Source organism: Salmo trutta, chromosome 3 (genome assembly GCF_901001165.1).
Source record: "Salmo trutta chromosome 3, fSalTru1.1, whole genome shotgun sequence".
Taxonomy (NCBI): Eukaryota; Metazoa; Chordata; class Actinopteri; order Salmoniformes; family Salmonidae; genus Salmo; species Salmo trutta.
In genome coordinates, this window is record NC_042959.1 from 11,528,878 (window position 1) to 11,552,643 (window position 23,766).

The 23,766-nt window shown below is 44.6% G+C and overlaps 1 protein-coding gene across 1 annotated transcript in view; it reads left to right on the forward strand.

Moving 5' to 3' along the window:
• LOC115164014 (actin-binding LIM protein 3) overlaps positions 1 to 23,766 on the forward strand; it is an 81,373-nt gene that overhangs the window by 22,602 nt on the left and 35,005 nt on the right. Inside the window, exons 2-7 of the mRNA XM_029716164.1 lie at positions 1,083 to 1,218; positions 4,463 to 4,589; positions 6,297 to 6,390; positions 21,318 to 21,405; positions 21,635 to 21,693; positions 23,500 to 23,571. Of these exons, the coding sequence (XP_029572024.1) occupies positions 1,083 to 1,218; positions 4,463 to 4,589; positions 6,297 to 6,390; positions 21,318 to 21,405; positions 21,635 to 21,693; positions 23,500 to 23,571 (576 nt within the window). The remainder of the gene's footprint in view (positions 1 to 1,082; positions 1,219 to 4,462; positions 4,590 to 6,296; positions 6,391 to 21,317; positions 21,406 to 21,634; positions 21,694 to 23,499; positions 23,572 to 23,766) is intronic.

Sequence of the window (23,766 nt, forward strand, 5' to 3'; positions counted from 1 at the left end):
CCAAACCATGTTCTCCAGACCTGCCTGACAGCACACTAACATTCTGTAGGCCATCCAAACCATGTTCTCCAGACCTCCCTGACAGCACACTAACATTCTGTAGGCCATCCAAACCATGTTCTCCAGACCTGCCTGACAGCACACTGACATTCTGTAGGCCATCCAAACCATGTTCTCCAGACCTGCCTGACAGCACACTGACATTCTGTAGGCCATCCAAACCATGTTCTCCAGACCTGCCTGACAGCACACTAACATTCTGTAGGCCATCCAAACCATGTTCTCCAGACCTGCCTGACAGCACACTAACATTCTGTAGGCCATCCAAACCATGTTCTCCAGACCTGCCTGACAGCACACTAACATTCTGTAGGCCATCCAAACCATGTTCTCCAGACCTGCCTGACAGCACACTAACATTCTGTAGGCCATCCAAACCATGTTCTCCAGACCTGCCTGACAGCACACTGACATTCTGTAGGCCATCCAAACCATGTTCTCCAGACCTGCCTGACAGCACACTAACATTCTGTAGGCCATCCAAACCATGTTCTCCAGACCTGCCTGACAGCACACTAACATTCTGTAGGCCATCCAAACCATGTTCTCCAGACCTGCCTGACAGCACACTAACATTCTGTAGGCCATCCAAACCATGTTCTCCAGACCTGCCTGACAGCACACTAACATTCTGTAGGCCATCCAATGACATCTTCCTCACAACCAAAGACATACCTGATCTCACACATCAGATATTCACACACACACAGCTTTGTCTGGGTAAAGTAAGGGGTTATTCCTGCATGTATCTAAAGCTGGGCTTTACAGTTTATTTCCTCAGTCACGGTGAAACCATTTGTGTGTGTGTGTGTGTGTGTGTGTGTGTGTGTGTGTGTGTGTGTGTGTGTGTGTGTGTGTGTGTGTGTGTGTGTGTGTGTGTGTGTGTGTCCTCATCCCAGCAAAGCATGAGAGCGTTTGTTGTTCAGTGGTAAGGACAATGACCATGTGACACGAATTGTGGTGCCTTCCTTGGGCGTACTGTGTGTGTGTGTGTGCATGCTTGTGAATGTGTATTTAATTAGTGTGTATCTCCCCCATGCAGGAAGCCGTTCCCTATCGGAGACAGAGTGACGTTCAGTGGGAAGGACTGTGTGTGTCAACAGTGTTCTCACACACTCGTCACCTCCAACGAACCAATCAAGATCCACGGACCCAGCCGTAAGTCCCGCCCTCATGACCTCGAGACTTGGAACTAGAGGTCTTCACGGGTCCAAAATGTTTTACCCGCTCCAAAATGGACCTGGGGTATTCCCTCCCAGACCCAATATATGCATATATTTATTTTTTAATATAGAGACCCGTTCTGAGTGGACCCGAGGACAACTAGACCCATTCCGTGTAGACCTGGTCGGGTCCAGACCTGGTCCTAGTGAGGGAAGCAGCAGAAAAGTCATTTTTTAAGCTACTTTATTAACCAGAGCTGATAAAGCATGAGACGAGGGAGAGGGGTGCCATTCTAGCAAGCGGGGGAGGGGCCGTACTGTGAGCAAGTGACATGGGGAGCAGGGAGCAGGAAGGGAGAGATGAAAGACAGCAACCAACCAACCTGACTCACGCTATAGTAGAATAATAGCTGCCATAGCTAGGTTATTTATCATCCACAATGATTACGTAGTACCTGTCTTGGACTGCATCAAACCGGAACGAGAAGCTAGTTAAGCTAGCTAGCTACACGCACCACGCTCCACTCTCGTGAAAAGCAAGAGCAGGAGCATAAATTATACAATTTCTTTCTCACTCTACTGCAGCAGTCGCATTAGGATCTGTGCGGGCCCTTCCGGACAAGTCAGTTAAAATTACACTTACCAGAGACCCGTGACAATCTTATCAGATCTGACCTAGACCTGTGACATTAATTAGAATTCTGGATTCAGACCCGCTCAGGTCTCGGATCAGGTCTAGGTTATTCGGGTGGATCTTTGAGGAACTCTACTTGGAAACAATCTAGAACTAACCTCTAGACCACACCCCTTTAAGATGACCCAATCTAGAATCAACCCCTAAACCACACCCCTTTAGGGTGACACTCTAGAACCAACCCCTAGACCACACCCCTTTAGGGTGACACTCTAGAACCAACCACTAGACCACACCCCTTTAGGGTGACACACTCTAGAACCAACCCCTAGACTACACCCCTTTAGGGTGACACTCTAGAACCAATGCCTAGACCACACCCCTTTAGGGTGACACACTCTAGAACCAACCCCTAGACCACACCCCTTTAGGGTGACACTCTAGAACCAACCCCTAGACCACACCCCTTTAGGGTAACACACTCTAGAACCAACCCCTAGACCACACCCCTTTAGGGTGACACACTCTAGAACCAACCCCTAGACCACACCCCTTTAGGGTGACACTCTAGAACCAACCCCTAGGCCACACCCCTTTAGGGTGACACACTCTAGAACCAACGTCTAGACCACACCCTTTTAGGGTGACACACTCTAGAACCAACCCCTAGACCACACCCCTTTAGGGTGACACACTCTAGAACCAACCCCTAGACCACACCCCTTTATGGTGACACTCTAGAACCAACCCCTAGACCACACCCCTTTAGGGTGACACACTCTAGAACCAACGCCTAGACCACACCCCTTTAGGGTGACACTCTAGAACCAACCCCTAGACCACACCCCTTTAGGGTGACACACTCTAGAACAACCCCTAGACCACACCCCTTTAGGGTGCCTAGACCACACCCCTTTAGGGTAACACACTCTAGAACCAACCCCTAGACCACACCCCTTTAGGGTGACACTCTAGAACCAACCCCTAGACCACACCCCTTTAGGATGACACACTCTAGAACAACCCCTAGACCACACTCCTTTAGGGTGACACTCTAGAACCAACCCCTAGACCACACCCCTTTAGGGTGACACACTCTAGAACCAACGCCTAGACCACACCCTTTTAGGGTGACACACTCTAGAACCAACCCCTAGACCACACCCCTTTAGGTTGACACACTCTAGAACCAACCCCTAGACCACACCCCTTTAGGGTGACACTCTAGAACCAACCCCTAGACCACACCCCTTTAGGGTGACACACTCTAGAACAACCCCTAGACCACACCCCTTTAGGGATCCTAGACCACACCCCTTTAGGGTGACACTCTAGAACCAACCCCTAGACCACACCCCTTTAGGGTGACACTCTAGAACCAACCCCTAGACCACACCCCTTTAGGGTGACACACTCTAGAACCAACGCCTAGACCACACCCCTTTAGGGTGACACTCTAGAACCAACCCCTAGACCACACCCCTTTAGGGTGACACACTCTAGAACAACCCCTAGACCACACCCCTTTAGGGATCCTAGACCACACCCCTTTAGGGTGACACACTCTAGAACCAACCCCTAGACCACACCCCTTTAGGGTGACACACTCTAGAACCAACCCCTAGACCACACCCCTTTAGGGTAACACACTCTAGAACCAACCCCTAGACCACACCCCTTTAGGGTGACACTCTAGAACCAACCCCTAGACCACACCCCTTTAGGGTGACACACTCTAGAACCAATGCCTAGACCACACCCTTTTAGGGTGACACACTCTAGAACCAACCCCTAGACCACACCCCTTTAGGGTGACACACTCTAGAACCAACCCCTAGACCACACCCCTTTAGGGTGACACACTCTAGAACCAACGCCTAGACCACACCCCTTTTGGGTGACACTCTAGAACCAACCCCTAGACCACACCCCTTTAGGGTGACACACTCTAGAACCAACCCCTAGACCACACCCCTTTAGGGTGACACACTCTGGAACCAACCCCTAGACCACACCCCTTTAGGGTGACACTCTAGAACCAACCCCTAGACCACACCCCTTTAGGGTGACACTCTAGAACCAACCCCTAGACCACACCCCTTTAGGGTGACACTCTAGAACCAACCCCTAGACCACACCCCTTTAGGGTGACACACTCTAGAACCAACCCCTAGACCACACCCCTTTAGGTTGACACACTCTAGAACCAACCCCTAGACCACACCCCTTTAGGGTGACACACTCTAGAACCAACCCCTAGACCACACCCTTTAGGGACCTGCAGGTATAGAGCTGATACCCTGAGTTGACACACATTGTTGGGTATAGATACATTAGCCCCACAGGTTTGTCCCTCTCTCGCTTCTTTTCTCTTACCCCCCTTATTCTCACCACTTTTCTTCACCTCTTTCCCCACCCCTCCTCTTCCCCCTCCACTCTCCCTCCTTTCTCTCCGTGTCTCCCCCTCTCTCTCCCTCCACCTCTCTCCCTACCTTCCTCGCCCCCCCTCTGCCTCCCTCTCTCCCTGTTCCCCTTCTCTCCCTCTCCCCCCTCCCTCATCCTCTCCCCCTCCCTCTCCCCATCTCCCCCCTCCCTCTCTCTCCAGACTGTTCGGGGTGTGGAGAAGATATAAAACAGGGGCAGTCTCTGCTGGCGTTGGAGAAACAGTGGCATGTCAGCTGCTTCAAGTGTCTAACCTGCAACATGGTCCTCACCGGGGAATACATCAGCAAGTCAGTACACACACACACACACAGAGACGTACAGTACCAGTTTTAACACACCTACTCATTCCAGAGTTTTTCTTTATTTTTACTATTTTCTACATTGTGGAATAATAGTGAAGACATCAAAACTATGAAAGAACACATATGGAATCATGTAATAACCCAAAAGTGTTAAACAAATCAAAATATATTTTATATTTGAGATTCTTCAAAGTAGCCACCCTTTGCCTTGATGACAGCTTTGCACACTCTTGGCATTCTCTCAACCAGCTTCATGAGGTAGTCACCTGGAATTCATTTCAATTAACAGGTATGCCTTGTTAAAAGTTAATTTGTGGAATTTCTTTCCTTCTTAATACGTTTGAGCCAATCAGTTGTGTTGTGACAAGGTAGGGTTGGTATACAGAAGATAGCTGTATTTGGTAAAAGACCAAGTCCATATTATGGCAAGAACAGCTCAAATAAGCAAACAGAAACAACAGTCCATCATTTTAAGACGTGAAGGTCAGTCAATCTGGAACATTTCAAAAACTTTGAAAGTTCCTTCAAGTGCAGTCGCAAAAACCATCAAACGCTATGATGAAACTGGCTCTCATGAGGACCGACACAGGAAAGGAAGACCCAGAGTTAACTCTGCTGCAGAGGATAAGTTCATTAGAATTACCAGCCTCAGATTGCAGCCCAAATAAATGCTTCACAGAGTTCAAGTAACAGACACATCTCAACATCAACTGTTCAGAGGAGACTGTGTGAATCAGGCCTTCATTGTTGAATTGCTGCAAAGAAACCACTACTAAAGGACACCAATAAGAAGAAGAGACTTGCTTGAGCCAAGAAAAAAATTAAGCAATTGACATTAGACCAGTGGAAATCTGTCCTTTTGTCTGATGAGTCTAAATTGGAGATTTTGGTTCCAACCAGCGTGTCTTTGTGAGACGCGGAGTAGGTGAACGGATGATCTCTGCATGTGTGGTCCCCACCGTGAAGCATGGAGGAGAAGGTGTGATGGTGTGGGGGTGCTTTGCTGGGGACACTGTCACTTAACCAGCATGGCTACCACAGCATTTGGCAGCGATATGCCATCCCATCTGGTTTGTGCTTTGTGGGACTATCATTTGTTTTCCAACAGAACAATGACCCAAAACACACTTCCAGGCTGTGTAAGGGCTATTTGAGCAAGAAGGAGAGTGAGGAAGTGTTGTATCAGATCACCTGGCCTCCACAATCACCCGACCTCAACCCAATTGAGATGGTTTGGGTTGAATTGGACTGCAGAGGGAAGGAAAAGCAGTCAAGTGCTCAGCATATGTGGGTACTCCTTCAAGACTGTTGGCAAAGCATTCCTCATGAAGCTGGTTGAGAGAATGCCAAGAGGTGTGCAAAGCTGTCATCCAGGCAAAGGGTGGCTACTTTGAAGAATCTTAAATATAAAATATATTTTGATTTGTTTAACACTTTTTGGTTACTACATGATTCCATATGTGTTATTTCAAAGTTTGATGTCTTCATTATTATTCTACAATGTAGAAAATATTAAAAATAAAGAAAAACCCTGGAATGAATGAGTTTCTAAACTTTTGACTTGTACTGTATATAAATACAAAGACACATGGGCATGTACACACACAAACAGACACAACACACACATACAGAGACAGACACATGTACACACACACACACCTTTGATTGTGTGTTTAACCCTTTGTGTTTCAGGGACAACGTGCCATACTGTGAGTCTGACTACCACGCCCAGTTTGGGGTTAAGTGTGAGACGTGCAGCAGATACATCAGTGGACGGGTACTGGAGGTGAGCACTCATACACACTCCCCCTGGGGACCAATACCATCCTCTCCTCTCCTCTCCTCACCTCCTCTCACCTCTCCTCTCCATCAGTGGATGGGTACTGGAGGTGAGCACTCATACACACTCCCCCTGGGGACCAATACCATCCTCTCCTCTCCTCACCTCCTCTCACCTCTCCTCTCCTCACCTCCTCTCACCTCTCCTCTCCGTCAGTGGACGGGTACTGGAGGTGAGCACTCATACACACTCCACCTGGGGACCAATACCATCCTCTCCTCTCCTCACCTCCTCTCACCTCTCCTCTCCCTCAGTGGACGGGTACTGGAGGTGAGCACTCATACACACTCCCCCTGGGGACCAATACCATCCTCTCCTCTCCTCACCTCCTCTCACCTCTCCTCTCCGTCAGTGGATGGGTACTGGAGGTGAGCACTCATACACACTCCCCCTGGGGACCAATACCATCCTCTCCTCTCCTCACCTCCTCTCACCTCTCCTCTCCCTCAGTGGACGGGTACTGGAGGTGAGCACTCATACACACTCCACCTGGGGACCAATACCATCCTCACCTCCTCTCACCTCTCCTCTCCTCGCCTCCTCTCACCTTTCCTCTCCATCAGTGGATGGGTACTGGAGGTGAGCACTCATACACACTCCACCTGGGGACCAATACCATCCTCACCTCCTCTCACCTCTCCTCTCCTCGCCTCCTCTCACCTCTCCTATCCATCAGTCTCTCTCTGGGTTATTAACAGCTTTTACAACACATCTGGCTTCATCCGCTGCCCTGTGTGTGTGTGTGCGTGCGTCCGTCTGTCCAGATTAGAGGTCGACCGATTATGATTTTTTCAACGCCGATACCGGTTATTGGAGGACCAAAAAAAGCTGATACCAGTTAATCGGCCGATTTTTATACATATATTTGTAATAATGACAATTACAACAATACTGAATGAACAATAAACACTTTTATTTTAACTTAATATAAATAAAATACATTTTGTCTAAAATAAATAATAAAACATGTTCAATTTGGTTTAAATAATGCAAAAACAAAGTGTCGGAGAAGAAAGTAAAAGTGCAATATGTGCCGTGTAAAAAAGCTAACGTTTAAGTGCCTTGCTCAGAACATGCGAACATATGAAAGCTGGTGATTCCTTTTAACATGAGTCTTCAATGTTCCCAGTTATTCCCAGTTGCACCTGAGACAGACAGAGGTTGAAAATATGATTTAGCTCTATACGCTGATCTGTACAAGAAATGAACATTACACTGATCTATAGAGGAAATGAACATTACACTGATCTATAGAGGAAATGAGCATTACACTGATCTATACAGGAAATGAACATTAGACTGGTCTATAGAGGAAATGAGCATTACACTGATCAATAGAGGAAATGAACATTACACTGATCTATACAGGAAATGAGCATTACACTGATCTATAGAGGAAATGAGCATTACACTGATCTATAGAGGAAATGAACATTACACTGATCTATAGAGGAAATGAGCATTACACTGATCTATAGAGGAAATGAGCATTACACTGATCTATAGAGGAAATGAGCATTACACTGATCTATACAGGAAATGAACATTACACTGGTCTATAGAGGAAATGAGCATTACACTGATCTATAGAGGAAATGAGCATTACACTGATCTATAGAGGAAATGAGCATTACACTGATCTATACAGGAAATGAACATTACACTGATCTATACAGGAAATGAACATTACACTGATCTATAGAGGAAATGAGCATTACACTGATCTATAGAGGAAATGAACATTACACTGATCTATAGAGGAAATGAGCATTACACTGATCTATAGAGGAAATGAACATTACACTGATCTATAGAGGAAATGAACATTACACTGATCTATAGAGGAAATGAGCATTACACTGATCTATAGAGGAAATGAGCATTACACTGATCTATAGAGGAAATGAACATTACACTGATCTATAGAGGAAATGAGCATTACACTGATCTATAGAGGAAATGAACATTACACTGATCTATAGAGGAAATGAACATTACACTGATCTATAGAGGAAATGAGCATTACACTGATCTATAGAGGAAATGAACATTACACTGATCTATAGAGGAAATGAGCATTACACTGATCTATAGAGGATATGAGCATTACACTGATCTATAGAGGAAATGAACATTACACTGATCTATAGAGGAAATGAGCATTACACTGATCTATAGAGGAAATGAGCATTACACTGATCTATAGAGGAAATGAACATTACACTGATCTATAGAGGAAATGAGCATTACACTGATCTATAGAGGAAATGAACATTACACTGATCTATAGAGGAAATGAACATTACACTGATCTATAGAGGAAATGAACATTACACTGATCTATAGAGGAAATGAGCATTACACTGATCTATAGAGGAAATGAGCATTACACTGATCTATAGAGGAAATGAGCATTACACTGATCTATAGAGGAAATGAGCATTACACTGATCTATAGAGGAAATGAGCATTACACTGATCTATAGAGGAAATGAACATTACACTGATCTATAGAGGAAATGAGCATTACACTGATCTGCACAGGAACCTCACATTACATGCAGCTTAGGTCATCTCTCTCTCTCACGCACATACACACGCATCATTTCAAATACACGCTCTCCATCTCATCTCTCTCTTTCTCCCTCCCTCCATCTCTCTCTCTGCCACCTCCTCATCTGCCTCACCCTCTCTGTATAATGTGTTTAGGTGACCCAGAGGGATTGTTGTGCTAATTACTGTAGGAAGGCAGAGCTCATGCTATGTCCCAAATGGCACCCTTTTGCCAACATAGTGTCCTACCTTTGACTAGAGCCCTATGGGTCCTAGTTCACTACCTAGGAATAGGGTGCCATTTGGGAGGAATCCTCAGTGTAGGAGCTGTTGAATAGAAGGTCGTTATGAGAACCATCATTATTATCCCACTATCATTAAGTAGGAGACCACTGGTGACCACTGGTAATTGATGATTAGGATGATTAGCTATCTTTACTAGATGTTCATATTCAAATAATTTACTTAATCTTCCTCAGCCCCCCCCTCTCTCTCTCACCTCCTCTTTCAACCCCCCCTTCCTCTCTTTCTCACCCCCCCTCTCTCTTCTCTCTCTCTCTCTCTCCTCTCTCCTCTTCTCTCTCTCTCTCTCACACCTCCTCTTTCAACCCCCCCTTTCTCTCTCTCTCACCCCTCCTCCTCTTTCTCTCCTCTCTCCTCTCTCACCACCTCCTCCTCTCCTCATCTCTCACCCTCCCCTCACCCCCCCTTTCTCTCTCTCACCCCCTTCTCTCTCTCTCTCTCTCTCTCTCTCTCCCTCCTCTCACCCCCCTTTCTCTCTCTCACCCCCCCTCTCTCTCTCTTCAACCCCCCCTCTCTCCCTCTCTCTCTCTCTCACCCCCCCCTCTTCTCTTCTCTCCCTCTCCCTCTCTCACCCCCCTCTCTCTCTCCTCCTCTCTCTCTCCCCCCTCTCTCTCTTCTCTCTCTCCTCTCCTCTCTCTCTCTTCTCCTCTCTCTCTCCTCTCTCATCCCCTCTCTCCTCACCCCCCCTCTCCTCTCTCTGCCATCTCCTCCCTCCCCTCTCCTCTCCCCTCCACCCCCCCTCTCACCCCTCCTCTCTCCCCTCTCTGCTCTCTCTCTCTCTCACCCCCTCTCTCTCACCCCCCCCCCCCCCTCTCTCTCTCTCTCTCTCTCTCTCTCTCTCACCCCCTCTCTCTCTCTCACCCCCCCTTTCTCTCACCCCCTCTCTCTCTCTCTCACCTCCCCTCTCTCTCTCTCTCACCCCCTCTCTCTCACCCCCCCTCTCTCTCACCCTCTCTCTCTCTCTCTTTCTCACCCTCTATCTCTCTTCCTCTCTCAATTTAATAGACTGGCAGGTTAAATTACATACATTGTCAACGTATACAGTGGGGCAAAAAAGTATTTAGTCAGCCACCAATTGTGCAAGTTCTCCCACTTAAAAAGATGAGAGAGGCCTGTAATTTTCTTCAACTATGACAGACAAAATTAGAAAAAGTATTCCAGAAAATCACATTGTTGGATTTTTTATGAATTTATTTGCAGATTATGGTGGAAAATAAGTATTTGGTCAATAACAAAAGTTTATCTCAATACTTTGTTATATACCCTTTGTTGGCAATGACACAGGTCAAACGTTTTCTGTAAGTCTTCACAAGGTTTTCACACACTGTTGCTGGTATTTTGGCCCATTCCTCCATGCAGATCTCCTCTAGAGCAGTGATGTTTTGGGGCTGTCGCTGGGCAACACGGACTTTCAACTCCCTCCAAAGATCTTCTATGGGGTTGAGATCTGGAGACGGGCTAGGCCACTCCAGGATCTTGAAATGCTTCTTACAAAGCCACTCCTTCGTTGCCCGGGCGGTGTGTTTGGGATCATTGTCATGCTGAAAGACCCAGCCACGTTTCATCTTCAATGCCCTTGCTGATGGAAGAAGGTTTTCACTCAAAATCTCACGATACATGGCCCCATTCATTCTTTCCTTTACACGGATCAGTCGTCCTGGTCCCTTTGCAGAAAAACAGCCCCAAAGCATGATGTTTCCACCCCCATGCTTCACAGTAGGTATGGTGTTCTTTGGATGCAACTCAGCATTCTTTGTCCTCCAAACACGATGAGTTGAGATTTTACCAAAAAGTTATATTTTGGTTTCATCTGACCATATGACATTCTCCCAATCCTCTTCTGGATCATCCAAATGCTCTCTAGCAAACTTCAGACGGGCCTGGACATGTACTGGCTTAAGCAGGGGGACACGTCTGGCACTGCAGGATTTGAGTCCCTGGCGGCGTAGTGTGTTACTGATGGTAGGCTTTGTTACTTTGGTCCCAGCTCTCTGCAGGTCATTCACTAGATCCCCCCGTGTGGTTCTGGGATTTTTGCTCACCGTTCTTGTGATCATTTTGACCCCACGGGGTGAGATCTTGCGTGGAGCCCCAGATCGAGGGAGATTATCAGTGGTCTTGTATGTCTCCCATTTCCTAATAATTGCTCCCACAGTTGATTTCTTCAAACCAAGCTGCTTACTTATTGCAGATTCAGTCTTCCCAGCCTGGTGCAGGTCTACAATTTTGTTTCTGGTGTCCTTTGACAGCTCTTTGGTCTTGGCCATAGTGGAGTTTGGAGTGTGACTGTTTGAGGTTGTGGACAGGTGTCTTTTATACTGATAACAAGTTCAAACAGGTGCCATTAATACAGGTAACGAGTGGAGGACAGAGGAGCCTCTTAAAGAAGAAGTTACAGGTCTGTGAGAGCCAGAAATCTTGCTTGTTTGTAGGTGACCAAATACTTTTTTTCCACCATCATTTGCTAATAAATTCATTAAAACTCCTACAATGTGATTTTCTGGGTTTTTTTTCTCTCATTTTGTCTGTCATAGTTGACGTGTACTTATGATGAAAATTACAGGTCTCTCTCATCTTTTTAAGTGGGAGAACTTGCACAATTGGTGGCTGACTAAATACTTTTTTGCCCCTGTACATATAACAAAAATGGTGGAACCAACAGCAATAATAATAGTGGTAGTGGACATGGGATTACAATTAACAGCAACTACAACAACAATATTAATCATAATAATAATACATTAAATAATATTAGTAGGCCAGTCTCAACATGACATGGTATGAAAAGCCACATGACATGGTATGAAAGCCAAAACAAAACAAAATGGGAAATATTATTGACATTACATTTACACTGTCCCTCAGGTTGTGGCTGGAGGACACATATTTGACTGCCAAAACTGCACATTTTGGCTTTTCACCCAATACATATATTTTATAGTTTCAAATTCCTTGTACTGAATGATAATTTTGGGAAAGAAAGATTCGCTTATGTCTGAGTATTTGTCACAGTGTAATAGGAAATGCAGCTCTGTCTCGACCTCTCCCCTGGAGCAGAGTGAGAACAGCCTGTCCTCTCTGGGCAGCCAGGTTTGCCTGTGACAACCAGTCTCTAAAGCCAGACTGTCCTCTCTGGGCAGCCAGGTTTGTCTGTGATGACCAGGTCTCTATAGCCAGACTGTCCTCTCTGGGCAGCCAGGTTTGTCTGTGATGACCAGTCTCTATAGCCAGACTGTCCTCTCTGGGCAGCCAGGTTTGTCTGTGATGACCAGGTCTCTATAGCCAGACTGTCCTCTCTGGGCAGCCAGGTTTGTCTGTGATGACCAGGTCTCTATAGCCAGACTGTGCTCACTGAGTCTGTACCTGGTCAGTGTTTTCCTCAGTTTTTCTATCAGTCAGATAGTCTGCCACAATGTACTGTCTGTTTAGAACCAAACAGCATTGACATTTACTAATATTTTCTGTGTTGTCTTTCCAATAGGTGATATTTTTATTTTTGCTTTGTGATGATTTGGTTGGGCCAGATTTTCTGAGGCTCTATGGGGTTGGTTTGGGTTAGTGAACTGAGCCTCAGAACCAGCTGGCTGAGGGGACTCTTCTCTTGTTTCATCTCTTGACATTGTAGAGCTGAGTGTTGGAATGTTTTGGGGTCACTTGTTTTTAGATGGTTGTATGATTTGATGGCTCTTTTTTCTGTTCAAACAAGGAGGGGGTTTTGGCCCAATTCTGCTCTACATGCGTTATTTGGAGTTTTTCTTTTCTCTTGCAATACAGTCTGGCAAAACTCTGCATGCAGTATTTCGATTGGATGTTTGTCCCATTTGGTAAATTCATTATTAGACAGCGGACCCCATACTTCACTGCCATATAGAGCAATTGGTTCTATAACTGATTGGAACATTTTGAGCCAGATTCTAATTGGAATTTCGATTTGAATGTTCCTGTTAATGGCATAGAATGCTCTTCTTGCTTTGTCTCTCAGCTCATTCACAGCCATGTGAAAGCTTCCTGTGTTGCTGATATTTAATCCTAGTTATGTCTCGTTCTGGGTGTGTTCTAATAGAACTGTGCCCCCCCCCCTCCCCAAAAATATTTTGGGGAATATAATTGTATTGGTTTTTTTCAGGTTAACTGTCAGAGCCCAGTTCTGACAGAACCTGTGATTTACCGTCAGAGCCCAGGTCTGACAGAACCTGTGGTTAACGGTCAGAGCCCAGGTCAGACAGAACCTGTGGTTAACGGTCAGAGCCCAGGTCTGACAGAACCTGTGATTAACTGTCAGAGTCCAGGTCTGACAGAACCTGTGATTAACCGTCAGGGCCCAGGTCTGACAGAACCTGTGGTTAACCGTCAGAGCCCAGGTCTGACAGAACCTGTGATTAACGGTCAGAGCCCAGGTCTGACAGAACCTGTGATTAACGGTCAGAGCCCAGGTCTGACAGAACCTGTGGTTAACTGTCAGAGCCCAGGTTTACAGAACCTGTGATTAACCGTCAGGGCCCAGGTCTGACAGAACCTGTGATTAACCGTCAGGGCCCAGGTCTGACAGAACCTGTGGTTAACGGTCAGAGCCCAGGTCTGACAGAACCTGTGGTTAACGGTCAGAGCCCAGGTTTACAGAACCTGTGGTTAACGGTCAGAGCCCAGGTTTACAGAACCTGTGATTAACGGTCAGAGCCCAGGTTTACAGAACCTGTGATTAACGGTCAGAGCCCAGGTCTGACAGAACCTGTGCAGATGATCTAGGTGCTGCTGTAACTCCTACTTAGTGGGAGACAGCAGCACCAGGTCATCTGTATACAGCAGGCACTTGATTTCAGTGTTGTGTAGGGTGAGATCAGGTGCTGCAGATTCTTCTAATGTGTTTGCCAATTCATTAATGTAGATGTTAAATAGTGTTGGACTTATTGAGCAGCCCTGTTTCACTCCACGTCGCTGAGAGAATAAGTATGTTTGATTGTTGCCAATTTTAACCACACATTTGTTTTTAGTGTACATTGATTTAATAACATCATATGTTTTCCCTTCAAGGCCACTTTCTATTAGTCAATAAAAATACCTTTGTGCCAAATTGAATCAAATGCTTTCTTGAAGTCTACAAATGACGAGTAGATTGTGCCTTTGGTTTACTTGTTTGTCAATTAGAGTGTAGAGGGTGTTAATGTGGTCTGTTGATTGAAATCCAATCCTGCTTCTGCTCGGGACGTTGTATTCATAAAGGAAATGACGTAGTCTGCTATTTATGATACTGCAGAGAATTTTCCCCTATTTGCTGTTAACGCAAATTCCTCTAATTATTCCTCTAATTATTTTTGTCAAATTTGTCTCCACTTTTATAGATTGGTGTGATCAATCCTTGGTTTCCGGGAAAATACCTGCAGTGAGGATAATGTTGAAGAGTTTGTGTATAGCCAATTTGAAGTTGTGATCTCTATATTTGATCATTTCATTTAAAATACCATTCAGCACCACAGGCCTTTTTGGGTTGGAGAGCGCATAGTTTTTCAATAATTATTCTACAGTAATTGAGGTATCCACAGGATTCTGATTGTTTTTGACTGCAGATTCAAGTATTTGTAATTGTTCTTGTATATCTTTTTGTTCTGGGCTCTTTGTTATATTGCTGTAGAGGTTTGCAAAGTGATTTCTCCACATATCCCCATTTTGGATAGCCAATTCCTCATGATGAGGTTTGTTTAATTTATTCCAATTCTCCCAGAAGTGGTTTGATTCTATGGATTCCTCAAATCCATCCAGCTGATTTCTAACGTGCTGTTCCTTTTTTGTTCTTAGGGTGTGTTTGTATTGCTTCAGTGTTTCCCCATATTGAAGGTGTATATTTTTGTTGTCTGGTTCTCTGTGTTTTTGATTAGATATATTTATCAATGACTTTCTTAGATTTTTACAATAATTATCAAACCATTTTTCATTATCTATTATTGTTGGTTTGCTCTTATGTTTCTTTAGATTAGCCAAGGACGCTAATTTGTCAAATATAAAGTTTAGGTTCCAAAAGGCCAAATGTACACCTTCATTGCTGTAGGAGAATGTTAAGGCTAAAATGTTGTCCAGGAGAGATTGTATTTTTTGGCTACTAATTGCTTTTTGGTAGATTTCTGTACTGTTTGTACTCCATCTATAGGTATCTTTAGTACCATGTCATTTATTGGACCGTGATGCATCATGGTTTGGTTTCGCTCTTCTCAGATTTACTGTGGTCTGAGAGAGCTGTTAGTGGGCTAACTGTGAAGGCTCTGAGAGACTCTGGGTTGAGGTCGGTGATAAAGCAGTCTACAAAAATCGAATTGTATTTGTCATATTAACCCAAGATGGCGTAGCAGTCAGACGTCTTTGTCTTGTCTCGTCCCATGTATATATCTTTTTCTTCGCATTCTTTTTAATATTTTTCCTAAACCTCAACTTCAAAAAACTCTCCTGCAACCCACCTCACCCAATGTGGTGTGGATCTGTTTTGAAGTATTTCTATTAACCTCCAAACTGGAATACCTCAACTGAAGCTAGCTAGCTAACTAGCTACCAGCTATCAGCTATCAGTCAGCTAGCTAATCACTGCTAGTGGTCATCAGCTAACCTTTAGCTCGGGAAGCTCTCACCAGTTCGTACAACGCGTTTCAAACTAGAGCATACCGGACCGATTTTTCTCTCCATATCCCCGGATTCCGACCGCTAACTCTGAACCCTTTCATCTGGATCATGGCAGCTAGCTAACCGCAACCCGGGATGACTACTCCTGGCTAATGTTTCCGTCCCGGAGCAAGCACCAACTAGCCTGGGGCTAGCCCATGCTAGACACATCTCCCGGCTAGGGCTCCTGGGCTACTCCTGAAGCCCACTCCTCGGCTACAATATTCTGACCCCCTATATTGCCAGTACGGGGAACGGAACCCCGCCGATCCTTCAAGACTGGAATACCGACATAATCTGCCCGAGGATCCCAACAGGGCCCTCAGGCGCAACGTCCCCTGAAGGCCCATTCTGCTAACCGCGGCCTGCTAGCTATCTATAGCATATTGGACTGTTAGCTGATCCACCGGCCAGTTTCTTGGACCACTATACCCATTTTGCCAATTGGACTTGGACCCCTCTGCTACTTGGAACCCTACGAATTCCACGACTGGTCTATCAACGTCACCGCACGAAGAGGCAAAAACTTTTCCCCCATCGTGACATCCCTCTAAGGCCCTTATGCTAGCTTGCTAGCCCCGGCCTGCTAACTGCTAGCTTGCTATCCCTGGCCTGCTAACTGTCTGAATCGCTGTGCCCAGCCAGCCCAACCAATCACTGGACCCATACGATGACTTGGCAACGCATGCCTCTCCCCAATATCAATATGCCTTGTCCATTACTGTCCTGGTTAGTGATTACTGTCTTATTTCACTGTAGAGCCTCTAACCCTGCTCAATATGCCTTAACCAACCATGTTGCTCCACCTCCCACATATGTGATGACATCACCTGGTTTAAACGTCTCTAGAGACTATATCTCTCTCTTCATTACTCAATGCCTAGGTTTACCTCCAATGTACTCTCTTCCTACCATACCTTTGTCTGTACATTATGCCTTGAATCTATGCTATCGTGCCCAGAAACCTGCTCCCTTTACTCTCTGTTCCGAACGTGCTAGACGGCCAGTTCTTATAGCCTTTAGTCGTACCCTTATCCTACTTCTCCTCTGTTCCTCTGGTGATGTAGAGGTTAACCCAGGACCTGCAGTGCCTAGCTACACTCCTACTCCCCAGGTGCTCTCATTTGTTGACTTTTGTAACCGTAAAAGCCTTGGTTTAATGCATGTTAACATTAGAAGCCTACTCCCTAAGTTTGCTTTATTCACTGCTTTAGCACATTCTGCCAACCCGGATGTCTTAGCCGTGTCTGAATCCTGGCTTAGGAAAACCAGCAAAAACCCTGAAACTTCCATCCCTAACTATAATATTTTCCGCAAGATAGAACTGCCAAAGGGGGCGGTGTTGCAATCTACTGCAGAGATCGCCTGCAGAGTTCTATCTTACTATCCAGGTCTGTACCAAAACAATTCGAGCTTCTACTTCTAAAAATGCACCTTTCCAGAAACAAGTCTCTCACCGTTGCCACTTGCTATAGACCACCCTCTGCCCCCAGCTGTGCCCTGGACACCATATGTGATTTGATTGCCCCCCATCTGTCTTCTGAGCTCGTGCTGCTAGGTGAGCACGCGCTCCAGCAGGTATATCTCACTGGTCACCCCCAAAGCCAATTCTTCCTTTGGCCGCCTCTCCTTCCAGTTCTCTGCTGCCAATGACTGGAACGACCTGCAAAAATCTCTGAAGCTGGAGAAGCTTACCTAGCTCATCTGTAAATAGCCCATCCAATCTACCACATCCCCATACTGTATGTATTTATTTATTTATCTTGCTGTTTTGGACCCCAGTATCTCTACTTGCACATTCATCTTCTGCACATCCTACCATTCCAGTGTTTAATTGCTATATTGTAATTACTTTGCCACCATGGCCTATTTATTGCCTTACCTCTCTTATCCTACCTCATTTGCACATGCTGTATATAGATTTTTCTACTGTATTATTGATTGTATGTTTGTTTATTCCATGTGTCGAACTGCTTTGCTTTATCAGGGCCAGGTCGCAGTTGCAAATGAGAACTTGTTCTCAACTAGCCTACCTGGTTAAATAAAGGTGAAATAAAATTAAAATAATGTGCCGATTACAACAGGTGTAGACCTTACAAGGAAATGTTTACTTAAGTCCTTAACCAACAATGCTTTTAAAAAAAGTAAAAAATAGAAAATAAAAATAACATATAATTCAACAGCAGCAGTAACAATAGTGAGGCTAAATACAGGGGGTACCGGTACAGAGTCAATGTGTGGGGGCACCGGTTAGTCAAGGTAATTGAGGTAATATATACATGTAGGTAGAGTTAAAGTGACTATGCATAGATAATTAACAAAGAGTAGCAGCAGTGTAAAAGAGGGGTCTGGGTAGCCCTTTGATTAGCTGTTCAGGAGTTTTACGGATTAGGGGTAGAAGCTGTTAAAAAGCCTTTTGGACTTGGTGCTCCGGTACCGCTTGGCGCTCCGGTACCGCTTGTCGTGTGGTAACAGAGAACAGCCTATGACTAGGGTGGCTGGCGTCTGACCATTTTTAGTGCCTTCCTCTGACACCGCCTGGTATAGAGGTCCTGGATGGCAGGAAGCTTGGCCCTGGTGATGTACTGGGCCGTACGCACTACCCTCTGTAATGTCTTGTGGTCGGAGCCCGAGCAGTTTCCATACCAGGCAGTGATGCAACCAGTCAGGATGCTCTCGATTGTGCAGCTGTAGAACCTTTTGAGGATCTGACTGTTGTTCTGTTGTTGACTTTGCTGTTGTTCTGGGATTGATTTGCACTTTTTGCACCAAAGTACGTTCATCTCTAGGAGACAGAACCCGTCTCCTTCTTGAGCGGTGTGACGGCTGCGTGGTCCCATGGTGTTTATACTTGCGTACTATTGTTTGTATCGATGAACGTGGTACCTTCAGGCATTTGGAAATTGCTCCCAAGAATGAACCAGACTTGTGGAGGTCTACAATTTTGGTGGGTCTTGGCTGATTTCTTTAGATTTTCCCATGATGTCAAGCAAAGAGGCACTGAGTTTGAAGGTAGGCCTTGAAATACATCCACAGCTGCACCTCCAATTGACAAAAATAATGTCAATTAGCCTATCAGAAGCTTCTAAAGCCATGACATCATTTTCTGGAATTTTCCAAGCTGTTTAAAGGCACAGTCAACTTAGTGTATGTAAACTTCTGACCCACTGGAATTGTGAAACAGTGAATTATAAGTGAAATAATCTGTCTGTAAACAATTGTTGGAAAAATGACTTGTGTCATGCACAAAGTAGATGTCCTAACCGACTTGCCAAAACTATAATTTGTTAACAAGAAATGTGTCGAGTGGTTGAAAAACTAGTTTTAATGACTCCAACCTAAGTGTATGTAAATTTCTGACATCAACTGTACCTACCAAAAGAGTCCCCTCTTAGTCTGACATTGACTATATACAGACCCAGTGTTCAACATCGCATCAGGAGCTTTACTCCATTTTTGTTTTTCACTTTGTCATAGTTGTTTCTGGGGGGTATGTGTGGAGGGAAAGGTTGTTGCTTCCTGGTAGGTGTTTGTCCCCATGACTGTTAATAGTGTCTAGTTCTTCTGCTGTTCTAGCATTCAGGTTCCACAGACCAGTACGTTGCCTTGGGCCTGAACGTGACTAGTCTCCCCCTCTAGAATGGAGAAACTCTCTTCATTGAAGTAGGGTGACTCTGAGGGGGGAATGTATGTGGCACAGAGGAATACCTTTCTATCTGTTAAAATAGCCTCCTTGTTGATTTTTAAGCAGATTAAGAATGGTCCTGTTTTGATCAATTTGATTGAATGAGTTAGTTCAGATTTATACCATATTAGCATTCCACCTGAGTCTCTGCCCTGTCCTGAGTCTCTTCCCTGTCCTGAGTCTCTTCCCTGTCCTGAGTCTCTGCCCTGTCCTGAGTCTCTGCCCTGTCCTGAGTCTCTGCCCTGTCCTGAGTCTCTGCCCTGTCCTGAGTCTCTGCCCTGTCCTGAGTCCTTTTAATTTAGTAGATGGTAGGATTATCTCCCTATAACCAAGTGGACAGCCAGTGGAAACATCACCTCTGCACCATGTTTCCTATAGTTCAGGAACACTGGGTTTCTGCTCTTTAGCCCAAAAGCAGAGGACTTCAAACCTTGTAAATTCCAAAATGCAATGTAAAAAGATTTCATAACTGTTTATTCTTTACCTTCAAAAGGAAATAAACACTCACAATCCAACAAGAACTATTAAAATATGATTTTTCAACTAATGTAAACTCGTATTATGCAAATGTCATTTGTTTATAATTGAAGATCGCATTTGTGTCATGCCACTTGGGTGGATATATTGTGAGGAGGGTGGAGATCTTGTGTTCATCTTACTGTGACCCCCGGCCTATCACATTTGAGCATAGTAGACTCAGCATGTGTTTAACGTCACTTATTTCGTTAGTGGGGGCTGGGCCAGTTGCTCCTCTCACAGCATATGTGAAGCTCTGTCAGGCTGGGGCTCCTCCAGGTGTGGGTGTGCAGTGGGGGCAGGGGGACACTGGTGGTGTCCTCTGCTCTCTCCTTAATGGTCTGAAAGTCTGTTTCAAACAGCCTAAGGTTACTTTGCACCATGACAGACCCAGTCTGTTTCTAACAGCCTAAGGTTACTTTGCACCATGACAGACCCAGTCTTGTGGAGGTTGATTGTTATCATGGTGCTGTCAGGGTCGTCTGTCTCTTTGACTTTCAGCTTCCACCCATTACAGATTCCTTCTTTCTTTATGGATGGGTAGTGACAGCAGAGTGCTGAACGCCATGCATTTGGCTGGTCAGTGAGAAAGATGAGTTTGGTTTCTGGCCTCCCCTTTAGTAGTTTCAGTTTAAAAGCTTTCCTCGTTGTGCCATTTTTGGCCTCTTTAACGGTAGAGAATGGACTCAGAAGATGTGTTTAATGTTATAGTCCTTGTTCCTTTTTGTTTTACTCACTCAGTTTGGTCGTTTAATGTAGTTGTATTAACTTCCCTTGCAACATTTTTCTGGCTAGCTTGTTAGCCTGCTAGCTAGGTTTTTGTTGTGTAGCTGGCTAGCTATGTTTTTGTTGTGTAGCTAGCTAGCTATGTTTTTGTTGGGTAGCTAGTTAGCTAGGTTTTTGTTGTGTAGCTAGCTAGCTAGGTTTTTGTTGTGTAGCTAGCTAGCTAGGTTTTTGTTGTGTAGCTAGCTAGCTAGCGAGAGTCAAACCTTCTTATTGAGTTGTAGAGTTGTTGCTCATCACTTGTCTTGAATTAGATTTGAGTGTTTATCTCATCTTAAAAACAGAGAAATTAATCTCTCTCTGTGTCTCTCTGTGTCTGTCTCTCTGTGTCTCTCTGTGTCTCTCTCTCTCTGTGTTGCTCTCTCTCTCTCTTGCTCTCTCTCTCCAGGCAGGGGGGAAGCACTACCACCCTACCTGTGCCCGCTGTGCCCGATGTCACATGATGTTCACAGAGGGAGAAGAAATGTACCTGCATGGTAAAACACACACACACACACACACACACACACACACACACACACACACACACACACACACACACACACACACACACACACACACACACACAGACACACACAGACACACACACAGCATCACTGACTTATAAAACTCACAAGGACTCTCTTCTCTCTTTCTCTCTCCCTCTCTGTCTCCCTCTCTGTCTCTCTCTCTCTGTCTCCCTCTCTGTCTCTCTCTCTCTGTCAGGTGGTGAAGTGTGGCATCCTTTGTGTAAGCAGGCGGCCAGAGCAGAGCGAAGACTCAGGGTGAGACAAACACAGATATCACTCTACATAACACAGATATCACTCTACTCTACAGAACACAGATATCACTGTACTATAATAATATTTCGAAGATAAATACACAACGCAGACAGAGGACGAGAGGTCAATACAGTACTAACGATCAAGGAAGTGAGTTTTTCTGTAATAGGGAAATATCAATGGAAATAGTTGGTTTTCAGTTCAACATCTGTTAGGAATGTCAGTACTGAACTTATAGCTACGTGTGGCACGTTCTCATTGATCCAACCTGAAACAGGATACTTGTTATTTGGCCATTGGCCCAGTTTTATTGCAAGGGATTATAATTGGTCAACCACAGGCTAGGGCTGGGTTATACACTACATGCTGTCCCTCTGCTCAGGAGAGCATCACTGAGGACAGGGGAGCATGAACATCTACCATCTACTTCCAAGCATGATTTGTCCTATTTGAATAAACCTATTTTCCTCTCCCTGATTTGCTTTGGGTCTGTGTTATTAAAGAATAACATAATCTGCTAATACTACAGAACACAGATATCACTCTACTCTACAGATCACAGATATCACTCTACTCTACAGATCACAGATATCACTCTACTCTACAGAACACAGATATCACTCTACTCTACAGAACACAGATATCACTCTACTCTACAGAACACAGATGTCACTCTACTCTACAGAACATAGATATCACTCTACTTTACAGAACACATATATTACTCTATAGAACACAGATATCACTCTACTTTACAGAACACATATATTACTCTATAGAACACAGATATCACTCTACTCTACAGAACACAGATATCACTCTACTCTACAGAACACAGATATCACTCTACTCTACAGAACACATATATTACTCTACTCTACAGAACTCAGATATCACTCTACTCTACAGAACTCCGATATCACTCTACAGAACATAGATATCACTCTACTTTACAGAACACATATATTACTCTACAGAACACAGATATCACTCTACAGAACACCTGTATTACTCTACAGAACACATATATTACTCTACAGAACACAGATATCACTCTACTCTACAGAACACAGATATCACTCTACTCTACAGGACACAGATATCACTCTACTCTACAGGACTCAGATATCACTCTACAGATCACAAATATCACTGTACTCTACAGAACACAGATATCACTACTCTACAGATCACAAATATCACTCTACTCTACAGAACACAGATATCACTCGACTCTATAGAACACATATATTACTCTACTCTACAGAACACAGATATCACTTTACAGAACACAGATATCACTCTACTCTACAGAACACATATATTACTCTACAGAACACAGATATCACTCGACTCTATAGAACACATATATTACTCAACAGAACACAGATATCACTCAACTCTACAGAACACATACATTACAGAACACAGATATCACTCGACTCTACAGAACACAGATATCACTCGACTCTACAGAACACAGATATCACTCAACTCTACAGAACACATACATTACAGAACACAGATATCACTCGACTCTACAGAACACAGATATCACTCAACTCTACAGAACACATATATTACTCTACAGAACACAGATATCACTCAACTCTACAGAACACAGATATCACTCAACTCTACAGAACACATATATTACTCTACAGAACACAGATATCACTCAACTCTACAGAACACAGATATCACTCAACTCTACAGAAACATTTCCAACGTCATCTGGAATGAGAAACATTTTGACAGTAGATTTTTTTTTACCCTCATTCCTTTTTCTTTTCTTTCTTCCCACAGCACAGACGTCTGTCAGAGACCTCCATCTCTCCACCGGGTTCGTCTATCGGCTCTCCCAGCCGCGTCATCTGTGTAAGAAACCAATCACAAGTCAATCTTCCTCTAGCTCCACACAACCTTCAGGGCTTCGAAAATACAAACCATTTTCTCCTGAAGTGTGCACTCGTTCACTATTTCTCACTATGTCAAAGCGTTTGATTGGTGTAGGCATGGGCTAGTGGGAATATCAACCACGTGTAATTTCATATCATATTAATGATTTGTCAT